At 36.4% G+C, this 20,839-nt stretch overlaps 1 protein-coding gene across 1 annotated transcript; it reads right to left on the bottom strand.

The window, feature by feature from the left end:
• Positions 1-1,350: 1,350 nt before the first annotated feature.
• LOC136387911 (glycine N-phenylacetyltransferase-like) lies at positions 1,351-20,537 on the bottom strand. Its single transcript, XM_066360021.1, is given in 6 exon segments — positions 1,351-1,777; positions 3,582-3,753; positions 4,883-4,993; positions 4,996-5,005; positions 11,418-11,506; positions 20,462-20,537. Coding segments are annotated over 6 exon segments (885 nt in total).
• Between the last annotated feature and the right edge of the window lie 302 nt (positions 20,538-20,839).

Here is a 20,839-nt window from a genome sequence, read left to right as displayed (position 1 = left end):
GAGGATGGCTCTGTGGCCTCTGCCTCAGGCACTAGAATGGCTCTGGTTGCAACAGAGCGACACCCCAGATGGGCAGAGCATCGCCCCTGGTGGGCCTGCCGAGTGGATCCTGGTCGGGCGCATGTGGGAGTCTTTCTGACTGCCTCCCCGTTTCCAACTTTAGAAAAAAAAAAAGTTATATTCAATATTATTTTAATATAGCTTATAGAATGTAAATCATTTATGTGGGTAAATATCACAGATTATATACAATTTAGTAGATTTCCCCTGATTGATCTAAATTTAAACTATTTTTGCTTTATAAGCTTTCAACTATTGTACCATATTCTTTTTGCATGTACATAGTTCTGAATATGAAAATGTTAATTGCCTTGCTACTGTACTGTGAGAAGGTACAATACTTAAATTCTCCTGTTCTGTTTTTCATGGACACACTCTAAATAAGGATAAATATGCTGCTGGAAAGAGAATAAATGGCACTATTAGAATAGTGGGTCACAGGTATTCTTTATTGATTATCAATATTTTCTAAACAAACTACTAAAGATATTGAAAAACTAGTGAAGTAAGCCACACAGAAACACAAATGCTATACGCTGTCATTTATATATGGAATATAAAAATAAAAAGTCAAACTCATGGAAACGAGAGTAGAATGGTGTAGGACAGGGTGTGAGTTGGAGGACATAGAGAGAGGCGTCATTAAAGGATACACACTGTCAGTGATAAGATGAATGAGTTCTGAGGATCTAATGTAGAATGTGCTGACTACAGTTGGTAATGTATTGTATTGTATCACTGAAATTTGCTAAGCGAATAGGTCCTAAGCATTCTGACAAACAATAAGTAAGTATGTGAAGAGATAAATCTGTTAATTAACTTGACTGTGGGAATTCTTTCACAAGGTACTCATATATCAAATAATTACGTTGAACACTTTAAACATAACTTCATCAATTATACCTCAGTAAAACTGGGGTGAGAAAAAGAAAGGGTAATGAAAAGAGAGGGGGGAAATTACACTGCCCATAATACCAAATCTTGGCAAAATACTTCCACAGATAACAACCCATGGGTGAGCTAGGAGTCCAGGGAAGCAGTAGCGAAGCATGCAGCTGAATGTGGAGTGTCATGTAGTGTCTAAGGTTCACTACAGGAAGGTCTACCTGTGCTCAGTCTGCTGCACCCTAAGGGAAATCTATGAGTAATTTGTGAGCCATAGCTGCGTTGATCCTGTTGACTTTCGTCACTGCTTCCCCAGAGCCCAAATAACATGAAATGCTTTACTGCTGATCATCATTTATGCTTTCTCTCTATTCAGACGTTCCTCTTGCCACATAACAGGTCCACTCAACACTGTCTTGTGTTCAGGGCTGCTTTACCGAGGCTCACATTTCCACTCATTCCAGTCACAAGGCATGAGGATAAGGTGGTGATTTTGACTTTCTGCATGGCATTGTTAGCTCTGCTAATATGAAGATATGGAACATGGCCGAGTGAGTCCAGAGTCTGGGTAAGGGCACCTCCAACGTGGAACATGAAACCATGGCCCTGGTACTCAGGCACAGTGCCTGCTATCCGAATCTCTGCTGTCTGGCCCATCAGGGCCCAGGACAAAGGGGTCCCCTCAGGCCCCATAACACAGAATGTGGGAAAGTTCTTGATACAGTGCTCGATGAATCTATGACTCCTATCATTGCCTCCGAAATGCCAGAATTTATTTACCAGGGTAGTGTGGGTAACATTGAGGGATGAGAGTTTAAACTTCTCATCCTTGCTGCTGGAAACAAGAGGAAAGAACAGCTCATGATATCACACAAGCTGTGGAGTGTTATAATTGTTTCCCCCAAATTGTCTTTAGACAATGCAAATAAGAACACAGGTGAAGGTACAGATTCTGCAGCAAGAATGTCTGGATGTATAATCTGACTAACTGTGTGATCTTGAGCAAGCAACGTAATGTCTCCCTGCTGCCATTTTTTTTCCTTATAGTACAAAGATATTAATAGCATCCTCATCAAAAGGCAGATTATGAATATTATATGAATAATTGCATAAGTATAAGACTTGTTCCACATGAACAATAATAATTACATAAAAATTAAGTATTGTTCTTCTCCACATTGCTGTGACTTTCCACTTAAATGGGGAAATTATTATCACGCCTGTTTTCAGATAAGAAATACAGGTAAACTGAAGATAAACAAGTGCCCCAAAGCATATACTACAAAGCCATATGCAAAGCCAGAGCTGAGAATCATAGACCCTTAGAATGTTGGTGGGAGAAGGACCTTTGGACACTGTAGGATAGTTCAAGTCCAGAGAGGAGTAGTGTTGTATATAAAAAGCAGGTGACCACCAAGGTACAGAGCCCTGAAGTCTGAATGCTTCTGCTGGTATACAGGGGCTTCAAAATGTGACCTGGCAAGAGCCCATGTTATAGAAGTAGACAACTGAGACTCAAGCCCCAGTTATGCCTTGATCTTCCATATATGTAAACAAGCTATTCCATCCTCTGAGCCTGTTTTCTGTCAGCAGAAAGGGGATAATATTTTTACTTTCTCTATCTCATAGTACAGCCAAGAAAACCAAGGGAGATTATAGATTTAGGAGGTGTCTTTCAGGTGTAATGTGTGATGCAATATGAATGAAGCTTTTTCATGTACATTAACACATAGTGAGTCATGGTATTAGACATCTCCAGATCAAATCCCCATCACTGCTGTTACCTTCAGTGTAAGACTGAAAAATCAATGAGAGTGATATATAATTTCTTTAAATATTCATTATTGGAAATCATTTGCTCTGTGATTTCATTACATTAGCATTTATCAAGCATCTAGTATGTGTTGTGTTCTGGACATTCAAGATTTATCAAGCAACAATATAGAGAGGGCTCCTACTCTTTGGAGTTTGAGATATCATAAGAGAGGATAAAAAAATAAACAGGTAGGTAAATACATAAATAAGCTGATTTTAGATTGTGATAACTGCAATAGAGAAAATAAAAATTGGGTTATATGATGAAGAATTATGAGAGAGGGTGGTATTTTTTGTTTGTTTGTTTGTTTTTTGAGGGTTTGGGGGTTTTTTTTGTGCCCCTCCCCTCTCCCAAGAGAGGGTGGTATTAATCATGGTATTCTGAGAACAATTCTCCAAGGAAATGACATTTGAGAGTTTGACTGTCAAGAAAAGACAAATGAGTGAAGATCAGAGGGCAGAGCATTTAGGTAGAAAAAGTGCAAATGTAGTGACCCAAAGGCACATGTGAGTGCATGAGATCAAGTGCAGAAAGAGGACCAGAGCCACTGGTGGGAGAAAGCAGGACAAACAAGATGAAGTCCAAGAGGTGTGGGCCTTGAAGGTCCACAAATGGCTTTAGCCAATATCCAAAGGGAGCTGAGAAATATCAGTAGTTTTAAGTGGGTGTGTGGACATGATCCACGTACGTACTAAAAGAATCATACTGGAATGGGTTGTAGGGAGGGTAGAGTGAATGTAAGTTGGAAATAGTGAAAGATGTGAGTAGTGAGAGTATTATTATTATTATTATTATTATTATTATTATTATTGAAACTTACATGGCTTTGAAGATGTCATATTTAAGAGGCAAATTCTTTGCCTCTAGCAGGGAAGGCATCAGTCTTCTTACTATAGTGGGTGCAGTATAGATATTGTTTTGTATTTGCTTGACCTTGACTGATTTAATGACTGCAAGATTTTGTATCACCTCATCCAAGCTGGACTGTGAACCTAGAAAGGGGTAAAGTAGGGAGAGAAGTGAGATGTTACCAGAAGCTTCCCAATGGAAGTTTGCAGGATTTAAAGTCAGGCAATGTTTCTTCTGGTGTTGCCAATGACCATGTGAACTTGGACATGTCACTGCCTGAGCACATTTTCTCTTATGCAAAAAAAGAGATAATACTAGAAATCCTGGCAATATTACTGTGAAATCAAAGGAGAAGTGATATTTAAAAAATAATAGCCACCCTTGCATGGGCACATACTACATGCCCAGGTATTGGTCTAATTCCAAATTTGATCCTTATATTGACCCTATAATTTATATACTTTTATTACCCTTATTTTTTTAAATATGATGAAACTGCATATTCGATAAGTTACATCTCTTTCTCAAGATCACAAAGCAAGTGACTGACAGAACAAGGATGCCACTCTTAGCAGTCTGACTCTGTAGGGCATATTCATAACCATAACAGTTGTCCTTGTACCTGGAAAGTACTTTAGGGCACAAGAAGTTGTCATTCTCATTCTAGGAATGGAAGGCCATAGTGCAAGCTTAGCTCTTACAGCTGATCATCCTAAAGGATGTTTTTTTTTTAATTTATTAATTTTAATGTGGTGACATTGATAAATCAGGGTACATATGTTCAGAGAAAACATCTCAGATTATTTTGACATTTGATTATGTTGCATAGCCCTCACCCAAAGTCACCATTGTCTTCTGTCACCTTCTATCTGGTTTTCTTTGTGCCCCTCCCCTCCCCCACCCCCTCTTTCTTTCTTCCTCCCCTTCTCACCCCATTACTATCACATTCTTGTCCATATCTCTGAGTCTCATTTTTATGTTCCATCTATGTATGGATCTTAAGTTGACTGCAAAATACATTCTCAGCTAACAAGAAATTACACTACTCATAGTTTCTTATATTAACTCCATAATTTGAAATATACGAATTCTACTCCACTGCAGAAAGAGGTGGTGGCAGCTGATACAAGGAATAAAGATCAAGTTGAGTGTCTGGTGATAGGTAGAAGGAATTTAAGGTAATAAGAGAATGGGCTCAGGGTGAAAAGTAACCTGGCAGATATAGATATAGCAGTCCCAGCAGCCACCATACATCCTGTATTTCTTACTTACTTTGGATCTGTAAATGTTGTGTCCAGTTAATGACATCTGATATGCCAAGGGATTCTTGACAGTTATTGGGGTCTTTAGAATAGATTACATAGGTGTTGGTGTAATGATCAAGTCATCTGTCATCTTCTGTTGGTTTGAGTAATATAAGATAAATCAAATTTATTATACCAAGTAGTTAGAATATTTAGTTTAAGAATATTCACTTTACTATTTTAATATTTAGTTTAAGAATACTTACTTTACTATTTTACAAACTTAAATGTTGATATTTCTAATATACCTGTGCTATCATTATCACTGAATCATTTACATCATGAGACCACATAATAAATTTAACCAACCAATCAATTTGTGCTTAAGAATAATTTGTTAAACTAGATATTTATATTTTGTATTACAATTTCAAATTAACCAAACATTTGCCAGTTTAAAAATCATTCTTTATAATTCTATAAATCTCAGGAGAAAGGAAATATTATTATCAAAGGCAAGCTTCCATTTCAAGAGTAAATCATACTTTATTTTAACATCTCTGAGCAAACAGATGATGAACATGACTATACTGAAATCAACACAAGTAACCTTGTATTAGAATTTGCACATATGTGTGATAAGTGTTATACAAAATAAATACTTTTAATGTCTTTATAATGTAAACCAGAATGCACTATTATTTTTAAATACTTTGCATTTTCAACATAATTAAAACACAAAAATTCTTCAAAACAATCTTCTCAATGTTAGTATAAAAGATGTTATTATTGGAAAATGAAGGAAGGAGTCAAAGAACAGGAACCCAATGAGAATGAAGAAACAAAGAGACAATTCATAATAATAAAAAAGGACACTGTATGAAGAAGACATAACACTATTTAATATATATGCAACAAATCAGGGAGCACAAATATATATAAGACATACACTAGCAAGAACTAAAACAACAAAGAGAAAAATACCACAGTCATATCTGGAGATCTCAACAAACCATTGACAGCTTTAGAGAGCACATCCAAACAGAAAATCAATTAAAAAAAAATACAGGCCTTAAACGACACACTAAATCCAAATGGACATAATTGACATTGACATAACATTCTATTTTAGAACATCAGATTATGCATTCTTTTTCAGTGCACGTGGAACATTCTCAAGGATATACCACAAGATGGGCCACAAATCTAGCTTCAATAAATTTAGGAGGGTTGAAATCATACCAAACATATTCCCTGACTATAATGCTCTGAAATTATAATTCCCCTGCAAAAAGCAAGTAAAGAAATCCAGAAAAATGTGGAATTTAAACAACAACCTCTTAAAAAAATAACTGGGTCAAGGAAGAAAATAAAAGCAGAGATAAAAAAATGTCTTGGCTATAGAGAACAATTTATAAATTTAATTCCAAAGGCAAGGAAAATAAAGGCAAAAATAAAGTAGTAGGACTATAACAAACTAAACTAAAACTTCTGTACAGCAAAAGAAACCAACAACAAAACAAAAAGGCAGCCAACCAAATGGGAGATATTTGCAAACAACAGTTCTGATAAAAGTTTAATATCCAAAATATATAAAGAACTCACAAAGCTCAGCAACAAACAAGCAAACAATCCAATTAAAAAATGGGAAGAGGACATGAACAGACACTTCTCCCAGGAAGACATACAAATGGCCAACAGATATATGAAAAGATGCTCATCCTCACTAGTTATTAGAGAAACGCAAATCAAAACTATAATGAAATATCACCTCACACCTGTTAGATTGGCTATCATCAACAGGACAGGTAATAACACGTGTTGGAGAGGCTGTGGAGAAAAAGGAACCCTCATTCACTGCTGGTGGGAATGTAAGCTAGCACAACCATTATGAGAGAAAGTATGATCGTTCCTCAAAAAATTAAGACTAGAATTACCATATGACCAAGCAGTCCTTCTACTGGGTATCTATGCCAAAATCTTGAAACCATTGGTATGTAAAGACACATGTACCCCCATGTTGCTTGCAGCATTATTCACAGTGGCCAAGACATGGAAACAACCAAAGTGTCCTTTGACAGAGGATTGGATAAAGCTGTGATACATATATACAGTGGAATACTGGGCAGTACATAATGATATATTGCCATTTATGACAACCTGAATGGACCTTGAGAACATTATATTGAGTGAAATAAGTAAATCAGACTAAGTTAAGAACTATATGATTTCACACATAGGTGGGATATAAAACAGACTCATGGACATGGATAAAAGTGAAGTGGTTTTCAGAGAGGGGTGGGGGAGAGGGAAATAAAGAAGGACAATATACAGTAATGTAAAATTATTTGACTTTGGGTGATGGGCATACAATGCAATCAACAGTTCAAATGTTATAGAGGTGTGTACCTGAAGCCTATGTTTTCTTTTTTTTTTTTTATATATAATTTTATTTTTTTAATGGGGTGACATCAATAAATCAGGATACATATATTCAAAGATAACAAGTCCAGGTTATCTTGTCGTTCAATTATGTTGCATACCCACCACCCAAAGTCAGATTGTCCTCTGTCACCTTCTATCTTGTTTTCTTTGTGCCCCTCCCCACCCCCTATCCCTCTCCCATTCCCCCCTCCCCCCCGTAACCACCACACTCTTATAAATGTCTCTTAGTTTCACTATTATGTCCCACCTACGTATGGAATAATACAGTTCCTGTTTTTTTCTGATTTACTTATTTTGCTTCGTATCATGTTATCAAGATCCCACCATTTTGCTGTAAATGTTCCGATGTCATCATTTCTTATGGCTGAGTAGTATTCCATAGTGTATATGTGCCACATCTTCTTTATCCAGTCATCTATTGATGGGCTTTTTGGTTGTTTCCATGTCCTGGCCACTGTGAACAATGCTGCAATAAACATGGGGCTGCATGTGTCTTTACGTATCAATGTTTCTGAGTTTTTGGGATATATACCCAGTAGAGGGATTGCTGGGTCATAAGGTAGTTCTATTTTCAGTTTTTTGAGGAACCACCATACTTTCTTCCATAATGGTTGTACTACTTTACATTCCCACCAACAGTGTATGAGGGTTCCTTTTTCTCCACAGCCCCTCCAACATTTGCTATTACCTGACTTGCTAATAACAGCTAATCGAACAGGTGTGAGGTGGTATCTCATTGCCGTTTTGATTTGCATTTCTCTAATAGCTAAAGAAGATGAGCATCTTTTCATATATCTGTTGGCCATTTGTATTTCTTCCTGGGAGAAGTGTCTATTCATATCCTCTTCCCATTTTTTTATTGGATTGTTTGTTTATTTGTTGTTGAGTTTTATGAGTTCTTTGTATATTTTGGATATTAGGCCCTTATCTGAGCTGTCGTTTGAAAAAATCATTTCCCATTTAGTTGGCTTTCCGTTTATTTTGTTATCAGTTTCTCTTGCTGAGCAAAAACTTCTTAGTCTGATGTAGTCCCATTCATTAATTTTTGCCTTCACTTCTCTTGCCATTGGAGTCAAATTCATAAAATGCTCTTTAAAACCCAGGTCCCTGAGTTGAGTACCTATGTCTTCTTCTATGTACTTAATTGTTTCAGGTCTTATGTTTAGATCTTTGATCCATTTTGAGTTAATTTTTGTACAGGGGGAGAGACTGTAGTCCAGTTTCATTCTTTTGCATGTGGCTTTCCAGTTTTCCCAGCACCATTTATTGAAGAGGCTTTCTTTTCTCCATTGTGTGTTGTTGGCCCCTTTATCAAAAATTATTTGACTATATATATGTGGTTTTATTTCTGGACTTTCTATTCTGTTCCATTGGTCTGAGTGTCTATTTTTCTGCCAATACCATGCTGTTTTGATTGTCGTGGCCCTATAATAGAGTTTGAAGTCAGGTATTGTAATGCCCCCAGCTTCATTCTTTTTCTTTAGGATTGCTTTGGCTATTCGGGGTTTTTTATACTTCCATATAAATCTGATGATTTTTTGCTCTATTTCTTTAAAAAATGTCATTGGAAGTTTGATGGGAATTGCATTAAATTTGTATATTGCTTTGGGTAATATAGCCATCTTGATTATATTTATTCTTCCTAGCCAAGAACAAGGTATATTCTTCCATCTCATTATATCTTTTTCGATTTCCCTTAACAATGGTTTATAGTTTTCATTATATAAGTCCTTTACATTCTTTGTTATGTTTATTCCTAAGTATTTTATTTTTTTTGTTGCAATCGTGAAGGGGATTATTCTTTTGAGTTCCTTCTCAGTTGTTTCATTGTTGGCATATAGAAAGGCTATTGACTTCTGTATGTTAATTTTGTATCCTGCGACCTTACTGTATTGGCTTATTGTTTCTAGTAGTCTTTTTGTGGATTCTTTGGGGTTTTCGATGTATAGTATCATATCATCTGCAAAAAGTGATACCTTTACTTCTTTTCCGATATGGATGCCTTTTATTTCTTTGTCTTGTCTGATTGCTCTGGCTAGAACCTCTAGTACCACATTAAATAATAGTGGAGAGAGTGGACAACCCTGTCTTGTTCCTGATTTAAGGGGGAAAGCCTTCAGTTTAGTGCCATTTAATATGATGTTAGCTGATGGTTTATCATATATGGCCTTTATCATGTTGAGATATTTTCCTTCTATACCCATTTTGTTGAGAGTCTTAAACATAAAATTGTGTTGTATTTTATCGAAAGCCTTTTCTGCGTCTATTGATAAGATCATGTGGTTTTTGTTCTTTGTTTTGTTGATATGGTGTATTACATTAACCGTTTTATGTATGTTGAACCATCCTTGAGATTCTGGGATGAATCCCACTTGATCATGATGTATTATTTTTTTAATATGTTGTTGTATTCGATTTGCTAGTATTTTGTTTAGTATTTTAGCATCTGTATTCATTAGAGATATTGGTCTGTAGTTTTCTTTTTTTGTGCCATCCTTGCCTGGTTTTGGTATGAGGGTTATGTTGGCTTCGTAAAATGTGTTTGGAAGTATTGCTTCTTCTTCAATTTTTTGGAAGACTTTGAGTAGAATAGGAACCAAGTCTTCTTTGAATGTTTGATAAAATTCGCTGGTATAGCCGTCAGGGCCTGGACTTTTATTTTTGGGGAGGTTTTTAATGGTTTTTTCTATTTCTTCTCTACTGATAGGTCTGTTTAGGCTTTCTGCTTCTTCTTGACTCAGTCTAGGAAGGTTGTATTTTTCTAGGAATTTATCCATTTCTTCTAGGTTGTTGAATTTAGTGGCATAAAGTTTTTCATAGTATTCTACAATAATTCTTTGTATATCTACGGTGTCCGTGGTGATTTCTCCTCTTTCATTTTGGATTTTGTTTATATGAGTTCTTTCTCTTTTTTCCTTGGTAAGTCTTGCCAACGGTTTGTCAATTTTGTTGATCTTTTCAAAGAACCAGCTCCTTGTTCTATTAATTTTTTCTATAGTTTTTCTGTTCTCTAATTCATTTATTTCTGCTCTGATTTTTATTATCTCCTTTCTTCGGCTGGTTTTGGGTTGTCTTTGTTCTTCTTTTTCTAGTTCCTTAAGGTGGGAAGTTAAGTGGTTCACTTGGGCTCTCTCTTGTTTGTTCATATATGCCTGTTTCTGATCTTAAGGTAAATGTTTTCAATTTTACCTCATGTTAAGTATGATGTTACCTGTGAGTTTGTCATATTTGAGTTTGAGTTATTTTTTAAAATCTGATACTGAAAATAAATTCCCAAATACAAACATTACAGTTTAGTGGTAGTCAACCTGGTCCCTACCGCCCACTAGTGGGCGTTCTAGCTTTCATGGTGGGTGGTAGCGGAGCTACCAAAGTATAAATAAAAAGATAGATTTAACTATAGAAAGTTGTTTTATAAAGATTTATTCTGCCAAACTTAGCGAAAATCCAACATAAAGTACTTGGTAAGTAATTATTATTATATGCTTTAACTTGCTGTAACTCTACTTTATAAATTTTATAAAGTAAAGTTATTTCCCTACTTTATAAATCACCATTACTGTGGAACCGGTGGGCAGTTAGAAAATTTTACTACTGACAGAGAAACAAAAGTGGATGGTAGGTATAAAAAGGTTGACTACCCTTGATTACAATTGGTTTTTTATATTTTACTAATATTCCTCGTATTTAACATTACATATGTTTAGGTGTTATTTTCTCTGCTTATAATGCACCTTCTGTTATTACTAACCTGTCAAAATGCTCTGACCATATGCTGTCAAAAAACAATTTATCTTTAAAATCCAATTTAGGTAAAAAGTTTGCCAGGAAGGCTCTCTGACCTTCTCTCTGCACCCCCTGACATCTATAGCTTTAATCATCTCTGGTCAGTGCTGCTTCTGTGGCTTGTATGCTCTTGAATGTTTTTGTACATTTTTATACTATACTGTAATTTATTTGTTTGTCTATCTTTTCCTCCAAGCTGTGAGCTCCTTGAGGACAATGACTTGTTTACCATCACCATTATTCATTTCTGTGTCCCTGGGTCTATATGGCCACATGTGTGGTAGACACATGCAGCAAATAAAAATGCATACAGTCTGCATCTGGCACTTTACCTGCTCCTCCTGAGGGCAGACAACCACTGTATTAAAATCAGCCAACCTGTCCACTGGGGCCTTTAGCTTGAATGGGTGGTCCCATAAACCTGTAGCATAAAAAAAAAATTGAGAGGGTCAGTTTATTAAGAAGAATGGAAAAGTGCCCTGTTTTATCAGGACAAGGATTACTTCTGTGAAATCAGGGTAGGTAACTGGTAAGGTATTCATTTTTTGGGGGGGGGATATTTATTTCTAATAGTCTTCAGGTATTACTTTATTATGCCAATGGAAATAGATTTTTGGGTCAAACCATAAGAATATTATATATATGTTGTTAAATATTCAGATGAATAAAATTAATTATTGGCCCTGGCCGGTTGGCTCAGCGGTAGAGCGTCGGCCTAGCGTGCGGAGGACCCGGGTTCGATTCCCGGCCAGGGCACACAGGAGAAGCGCCCATTTGCTTCTCCACCCCTCCGCCGCGCCTTCCTCTCTGTCTCTCTTCCCCTCCCGCAGCCAAGGCTCCACTGGAGCAAAGATGGCCCGGGCGCTGGGGATGGCTCCTTGGCCTCTGCCCCAGGTGCTAGATTGGCTCTGGTCGCAACATGGTGATGCCCAGGATGGGCAGAGCATCGCCCCCTGGTGGGCAGAGCATCGCCCCTGGTGGGCGTGCCGGGTGGATCCCGGTCGGGCGCATGTGGGAGTCTGTCTGACTGTCTCTCCCTGTTTCCAGCTTCAGAAAATAGCAAAAAAAAAAAAAAAATTAATTATTAAATTTATTCATTATCTCATTGTAGAACTTAGTGACATATCTATTTTATTCCACATTTAAACATAATCACACACAATATTTTTTTTTATTTTTTTGTTGTTATTTTATTTTTATTAATTTTAATGGGGTGATATTAATAAATCAGGGTACATATGTTCAGAGAAAACATCTACAGGTTATTTTGACATTTCATTATGTTGCATACCCATAACCCAAAGTCAAATTGTCTTCCATCACCTTCTATCTAGTTTTCTTTATGCCCTTCACCTACCTCCTCTCCCTTCCTCTCCTCCCTCCTCCCCCCCCCCCATAACCACCCCACTCTTGTCCATGTCTCTTAGTCTCGTTTTTATGTCCCACCTATGTATGGAGTCATATATGTCTTAGTTTTTTCTGATTTACTTATTTCACTCCGTATAATGTTATCAAGATCCATCCATATTGTTGTAAATGGTCCGATGTCATCATTTCTTATGGCTGAGGAGTATTCCATAGTATATATGTACCACATCTTCTTTATCCAGTCATCTATTGAAGGGCTTTTTGGTTGTTTCCAAGTTTTGGCCACTGACACACAATATTTAAATAGTAAAATTACCATATATATATTTGTTTAAAATCTAGACCTCTCCACATACACATACAAACATCCGACACTATAAAATGGGAATATTTTCATGTCAGTAAACACATGTCTACATAATCATTTTTAATGACTGCATACTATCAAATATATGGAAGAATTCTAATTCAATTTTTTTTTTGTCTCCTATTGCTGGGGGGAGGAGAAGGGCACAAAGAAAACCAGATAGAAGGTGATGGAAGACAATTTGACTTTGGGTGAGTGGTATGCAACATAATCAAATGTCAAAACAATCTGGAGAAGTTTTCTCTGAACATATGTACCCTGATTTTTCAATGTCACCCCATTAAAATTAATAAAAAATATGATAAGGTTACCAACAAAAAATAAAGTAATATCAGTAAAAATAAAGTTTTAAGCATTTCAGTTTTTCATATTTCTTTTAATTTAAGAATTTATTCTTTAAGAAACATTTATACTGCAAAAATATTTACAAATATGTCCATTATTACACATTTTTGTAAGAGATATTTTTGTTTCAGTGGTCAACAGCTGTTGAAAAATTTTTTTCTTACACATATCAACAAATTACCTTCCGGAATGGTAAGCATTTCCTGCCTAGTTAACAAATAGAGACAGAGTATAATGTTTGGTGACCAAAGTCCAAGAACATCACCCATTAGGCAGTCTGTTTAGACTTTTCCATAGGTATCTGTTGAAACATTGGCACCATCAAGAAGATCATGGAAGAGTCTAAGACAGAATCTCTAAGCTGGAAGGGGCCCCACGCGTGTGAGGAGAGGGAAAACAGCAGTGCAAACCAGGGGCACCTCAGGGACTCAGTGCAGCTGAAACATGATGCCTTAGCAGATGATATAGAAAGATACCAAAGATCAAGACCAATAGAAGAATAATGAGCATTTCAACGACCAAAGACCACATCTGACCCTGTACTTTTCTATGCTTGCCATAAAAACATAATGCCATACTAAGAACGAAGAGGAGGGAGCAAACTTTGACTTTACTAATTTTCTATTAAATTATTAAAATTCTGCCATCAGCAAGGACTTGATATAAATATCAAATGCAGTTTTAGATAAAAATAAAGAGGTTACATTTTTTTTAAACACTGAAGCTTGGGATAAGTGACATTCATATACACTAGATTAAATATAACTGAGATCACTCCTCTTTTCTCTGCACACGATTGTGTCACTAATCCAGGATCTAATATGAAGGCTTACTTTGCCTCACTATAGAGGGGCTCAGAGTACTGACAAGAGTTTTCTCAAAAAACTTTTGAGAACCACTTAACACAATAAAGAACAATTTAAACACCAGACATCTGCCCAATGGAACATGGAAGACAAATTTTAACCTGGAAAACTTTCGAAGAAGCCACTCAAGATGAAAATGTCATAGTCCTCAGATTATCTGACAGATTTATTACCTCCTTTGCCTAAAAATATAAAAAGCTTATTATCAGTAGAATATTTTAATTCATTACATAGAATTGCCAGTTAAAGGCAGGTAAGTGTTAAATATAGACTAATCTTATGTGGTGCCTAGCAAAACAGATAATTTTCATTTTAGCTGAGTTGATCTGAAGTCACTCTTTCTAGTAGTAATTAAAGGGTAGAACAGGTATGCATTTAATCCATATTTGATAAAGAATTTCTAATTAGTTTTTCACAAATGCAGGATCACCTGGTTAAAGGTGGAAAGTCTCTTTGGAGAAATTTGGGAGAAAGATGGCAGTATATGTTTTTGTTGGTGTCGTGATTCTTCCTCTAGGACACCCATTCTTCTTTCATTGAAGAGGTTCTATTCTGTAACCTACCTCAAGTCTGGGACTTGAGAGGCAGTGATTCTGTGATTGCATCATTCAAGTATAACATTGCACTTCATGCAGAGTACTTGGCGTTATTCTTGATACATACTAACTGTTTAAGAAGTGTTATCCACTAATTTTATCATATCGTTTTATATTCTTAACAAGGTGTGAAGAAAATGTTAATCCTGTTATAGGTTGAGGAACATCTACCAAAAACTATTGGCTTTTTGGTATTACTCATTTTATATGCAAGAACACTGAGATTCATAGATGTTTTACAATTTTACCCAGAAAACAGTGAAGTATAGAATCACAGCAGTCTGACCTCAAAGCCTGCCTTCTCCACAGTTGCCGTATCCTGCTTTAGTCAGTGCCCTATCCTGCAAGGACCAGTGACTTGGATTGATTAACCTATCATTAGTCACTTGATAATTTAGAAAGAATAATTTAAGCATTAATGTGTTAGTGTCAGTTAATTTTACAATTCTGGAAAAAATTCCCTTGTTTACTGACATAGTTCTCAAAATGGCACAAGAAACTTGTTCGGGGTCATCACAGAAGAAAGATCAAAATGGGTTCAAATTATAATGTTGCCATTGCTTACCGGTGTGATCTTGAACAAGTCATATAACTGAGCCTCCAGTTCCTCTTTGGTTACATAGATATAATATGCCTTCTTTGCAGCAAGAAGTTGTGAACTAAATGAGATGCAAGATGAGCACAAAACATGTGCTCAGTGAATGCTAATTCTCTTTCCACCTTTTTCATAGGCAGTTGCTAAACCTTTCTTCCTTAAGAAGGTTCCACTCTCACCTTTAGAGACTCAGGGAGGAGCTTCCTCAAGGATTTCTCTAGCATCTGCAACACGTGTGGACATTGTAATTGGAACATCTTGGCAGGTACCTTTGCCTAAAGAAGGGTTCAAGAAACGTTAAGGAATGAGAAGTGCTGGAAGACACGCAAAGACACAAAACAGACACATAGATTGTTCTACTTTATGGTCTGGACTTTATTACAGCCATTTCATTGCTACCCGATTCACTAAACTCCTCACAAACTCCTTGGAGGAATATGTCCGGTCGAAAGCACAGGTACTGCACCTCTTTCTGAAATAATTTTTCAAATTTATTCAACTTCTATAAATATTTCTGAGATTTTCATTTTGATTTTTACATCATTCAGAATTCCAATAACAAAGGATTCACTGAGATTAACAAATATGTTCTCAAGGCAAGAATGAGCACTCTTGAGATTAAGTTTTTATTCATGACCAACTTGATTTTGCTAATTAGAAGCTATATGATACTGGGCAAATTACTTAATTCTACTGTACCTTGGTTTTCTGGTCTATAAATGATAATGATTTACTAACTACCCCATAGAGTGTTGAAGAAATCCAGTTTAAGGGGATTAGAGAACAAATGAAATGTGAAGAAATGAAAATAAGTATTTCAAAGAGCTTCTCTAAGAAAAGAAGAAAAAGAATATGAGAATGAAGAGAGGATGGAGGGGGGGTGGAGGAGGGCCAGAGAGAGCATGAGCTCAAAGGAAGGCATTCCATATTCCATGAGAAAGTTGAGCATATTTATGCTCACTCCAGAAAACAGGTAAAATGAACACTAGTTGATGCACCAATAGATAGAATAAGAAATGAAAAGGGAAAATAAACTCCATAGATGAGAGTTTTTTTGTTTTTGTGCCAGAGACAGAGAGAGTCAGAGAGAGGGACAGATAGGGGCAGACAGACAGGAAGGGAGAGAGATGAGAAGCATCACCTCTTCGTTGTGGCACCTTAGTTGTTCATTGATTGATTTCTCATATGTGCCTTGACCAGGGAGCTACATCAGAGAGAGTGACCCCTTGCTCAAGTCAGTGACCCCACGCTCAAGTTGCTGAGCCTGTGCTCAAACCAGATGAGCCCGTGCTCAAGTCGGCGACCTCGGGGTCTTGAACCTGGGTCTTCCGCATTCCAGTTCGATGCTCTATCTACTGCACTACCGCCTGGTCAGGCTAGATGAGAATTTTTTTTAAAGATCTTACTGACTTTATTTAATAATTCTTAAAGTGAGCAACATCTTATTTAGCAGATAGAAAGGAGCTGTGAGAAACTGTACAAAATAAAAGACTTTGGCAGGCAGAAGGGAGTGGTGCACAAGGAAGTTATGTCATGCAAAAACCAGATTGGTTGTGGCAAGCTCACCTTCCTTTAGGGGATGACAGGAGTCGATTAGGGAGATTATTTCAACAGTGCTGACCAGGTAATTCTTGATTGACTGGTTTAAGATTTTATTTCTGAAAAAGCTCAAAACTGTAATTAAATTTCAGTTTGGTTGGTGATGTGGGACTTAGCACATATGATTCCATTTTGGACCTGTTGTCTTGTTTTTAACACTGTTCAGGCCTTATTACACTAATGCTGATAGATTAGCCACTGTGTTTGTTTCCATTCAGGGGCACAACTAACACACGAATACCATTCTTCCTGAAGAGGCAGCAGAGCACAAGGCTATAATAATGGGCCCTAAGGTCAATAGATCTGGCTTCATGTAAACGAGAGTTTAATCTTCAATCATATCTCTCGGTGTAGGTGTTGGTATTAGTTTTAGATAGAAAGAGTACCTCTTTTACAAAATGGGAAAAAGTAATTTTAGAGCACGTGTGGATGTGTGAGTACTTGATGTTAGAAGAAATAGAAAGTTAACATGCTGTCTTTGAATATCTATTTCTGAATGAAATAGAATGGAAATTCATCCTTTAGAAATAAGAATAAAAATGTTTACCAGAAAAGTGTAGACAAAGAAGAAAAGAATTTTAATGGAAACAAGTACAATTTGAATGGTTTCTAATGTTAGAGAAAATGCAGAACAGGAATACATAGAGGGATTGTCAAGCATTACTTAGCACTAGGTGAAGGTGAAACACTATCATTTTGAAAGTGGTACTCATCCACATGTAAGAGCTCAGCATCCAGAGACCAGTAGAAGAAAAGACAAATTGAAATGAACCAGGGTTAAATTTTCATGTCAAAATAGACAGCCAACTAAATGGGAGATAATATTTGTAAACAACAGCTCTGATAAGCGGTTAATATCTAAAATATATAAAGAACTCACAAATCTCAGCAACAAACAAGCAATTCAATTTAAAAATGAAGAGAGGACATGAACAGACACTTCTCCCAAAAAGAAATACAAATGGCTCAAAGATATATGAGAAGATGCTCTTCTTCACCAGCTATTAGAGAAAGGAAATCAAAACTACAATGAGATGCCACCTCACACCTCTTAGATTAGCTATTATCAACAAGACAGGTAATAACAAGTACTGGAGAGGCTGTGGAGAAAAAGGAACCCTCATTCACTGTTGGTGGGAATGTAGAGTAGTACAAGAATTATGGAAGAAAGTATGGTGGCTCCTCAAAAAATTAAGACTAGAACTACCATATGACCTCTACTGGGTATATACCCCCAAAACTCGAAAACATTGGTACATAAAAATATATGCACCCCTGTGTTCACTGCAGCATTGTTCACAGTAGCCAAGACATGGAAACAACCAAAGTGCCCCCTCAATAGAAGGTTGGATAAAGAAGATGTGGTACATCTATAGAAGGGAATACTACTCAGCCATAGGAAATGATGACATAGTGTCATTTACAACATGGATGGACCTTGAGAACATTATATTGAGTGAAATAAGTAAATCAGAAAAAGCTAAAAACTGTATGATTTCACACATAAATAGAATATAAAACTGAGACACATGGACATAGAAAAGGGTACAGTAATTTTGGGGGGTGAAGGGGAGCAGGAGGGGATGGGGAAGGGTGTAAAGAGGAACAAATATAAGGTGACAGAAAATGATCTTATTTTGGCTGATGGGTATACAACATAATTAACTGTTCAAATGATGTGAGAATATTTACCTGAAATCTATGTATTCTTGTTGATCAATGTCACCCTCTTAAATTAAATTTTCTTTAAAAAAATCATATCAGAGCAGAAAATAAGAATAACAGAAAATTTAATGAGGCTAATTGAATGAAACACTTTAAACTGAATTAAAATTGTGGAATGTAAGAGAGGAGAGAAATAAATTAGGTTGGGGACCAATCAAATAGGAAAAGATATAAAGAACAAGAGATGAAACCAATTTATGAAGTCAGAGACTTAAGAATGTTGATAGACAGGGAGAATGAATTCATAAAGTAGGAGATGGGGATCAGAATTAGACTATTAGAGGTTAGGATTTCAGAAGTAAGTCAGCGCTAGGTACATGGCTGTTGACTTCTACTTTAAGTCAGTATAGAAATGGGTGTTGCAGATGTCATAGACATCACCAGGATGTGACAGGAGTTTAATGGAGAGAAACGTCTGTGAGCCAGGTGCCAAATACATTAATGACTAGAGAAAAATTTCTCTGAGAGCAACAAGAATGGGTGAAACTTTATCTTAGCCACATGGTACAGCATTCAAAGAAGGAAGAGTTTTCTATGAAAATGGAAAAGTAACACTTTGGTACCACGCCTTGAAGGCCAGGAGAATATTGGCTCTTGTCTTTACTCAGTGTTACTCTGGGTGTCTGGAGGTGGCAGTGAAGGGCACACACATATAGTCTAAGAAAAAATTTGGACAGCTTACCAGTTCAAAATATACACACTGGCTTTGTAGATTTTTTAAGTACTTTCCAGTATGAAAGACCTGCAATTTTTTGAATAAATGGTTCACAGGATTGACCTCTGGTGAGTGCTTTTTCCAAGGGTTTGCAGGGAGAAAAATATGAATTAACAAATACAAATTGTTTTCAGAGGGAGGTGTTTCTACAAGCTTTCTGACTTTAAATTATTTTTTTCTTCAATTACAGTTGACACACAATATTTTATTAGTTTCTGGTGTATAAGCCAGTAATTAGATATTATATAACTTACTAAGTAATCATCACAATAAACCTTGTACCCATTGGACTCCATATATACGTCTTCTAATATCATTGAATATTTAGAATCAAAGGACTTGTAAAGAGCGTCCCAGGTAAGAAAAAAGCTAAAGAAGTTATTTACCATGAATCCACTAATACATGGAATCTTAAAGGGTCTTCCTAAGAAGAAGGGGAAAAAATGATGAAAAATATAAATAATAAAATGACAATAAATACATACCCATCAACAACTGGATCTAAAATACAAAATAAGCAAATGAGCAGAACAGAAACACTCATAAATAGAGAATATGTTGACAGTTGCCAGATGGAAGAAACTGGGGTGGCTGAAAAGATTAAGGGATTAAGAAGTACAAACCAGTAGTTACAGAATATTCGTGGGGATGTACAATACAAATACAAATTCTTTACAATAAAAATCTTACTTAATTGAAAGACTGAAAATAAAAACAGACACTGGCTGTCAAACAATTCTGTTTACCTGTATTTTTATTGTAGACCTGTACATACACCACTTTCCACATTCAGCGTGGCAATGGAGAAGTTTCTATGACCGCCACCTGATAGACTCAACCACAAAACCTACACTGACTGAGGCTGTCACTGTTTTTGCATAAATCACCAAGAAGCACTAGGTTCCTAAAGAGCAAACCAGAGAAACCATCTACTGACGTGAAGTCAGAGGCTTCTAGGACCAGAGGAAGGTAGGGAATGTGTTAGAGAACGTTTACATTATAAAATGTTTCCCACTGAAGCATCTTATTTATACATTATCACTTGTAGCCGATCAGCTCTTCCAATGCAATAATAATAAGGCAATGTTCTAAAGTTGGCAGAATTTGTCAAGCTGCAGGGTTATTGACATAGTACCTACCATTAGGACAAACAGAATATTTGAAAAATTGGGATTCACTTCAAAATGCCTGACCCAATACCTTTAACTATATGACCTGGAAAAGACAAGAACTCCTTGGTGATGTTGCTGTTGGTACAAGACTGAGCTTCGCACATGTTGTCCTTTGCTTTGTGTAAAGTAAACGAGGACAAAGAATGGAGGAAGAATTATAAAAATGAGAAAAGTGAACACTTACTGGACAAAAGTTTTGGAGGGGTAAGAATTAGTTTTAGAAAGGAAAAGAAGTAAAAACTTTTTTGAAAGATGATCTTCACACCATCCACATCAAGATCATCTGGGCCGGCTTATTAGAAATACAGGAATTTCTCCAAATCAACTAAATCAGGGTTTCCCAGAATCCTTGAAAATCTGTATAACCATAAAAAGCTACCTAAAAAAGTATAATCTTCTTGAACAT

Source organism: Saccopteryx leptura, chromosome 1 (assembly GCF_036850995.1).
Source record: "Saccopteryx leptura isolate mSacLep1 chromosome 1, mSacLep1_pri_phased_curated, whole genome shotgun sequence".
Classification (NCBI taxonomy): domain Eukaryota; kingdom Metazoa; phylum Chordata; class Mammalia; order Chiroptera; family Emballonuridae; genus Saccopteryx; species Saccopteryx leptura.
The sequence above is the reverse complement of the archived record's forward strand: the minus strand, read 5'-3'. Positions and strand labels throughout refer to the sequence as shown.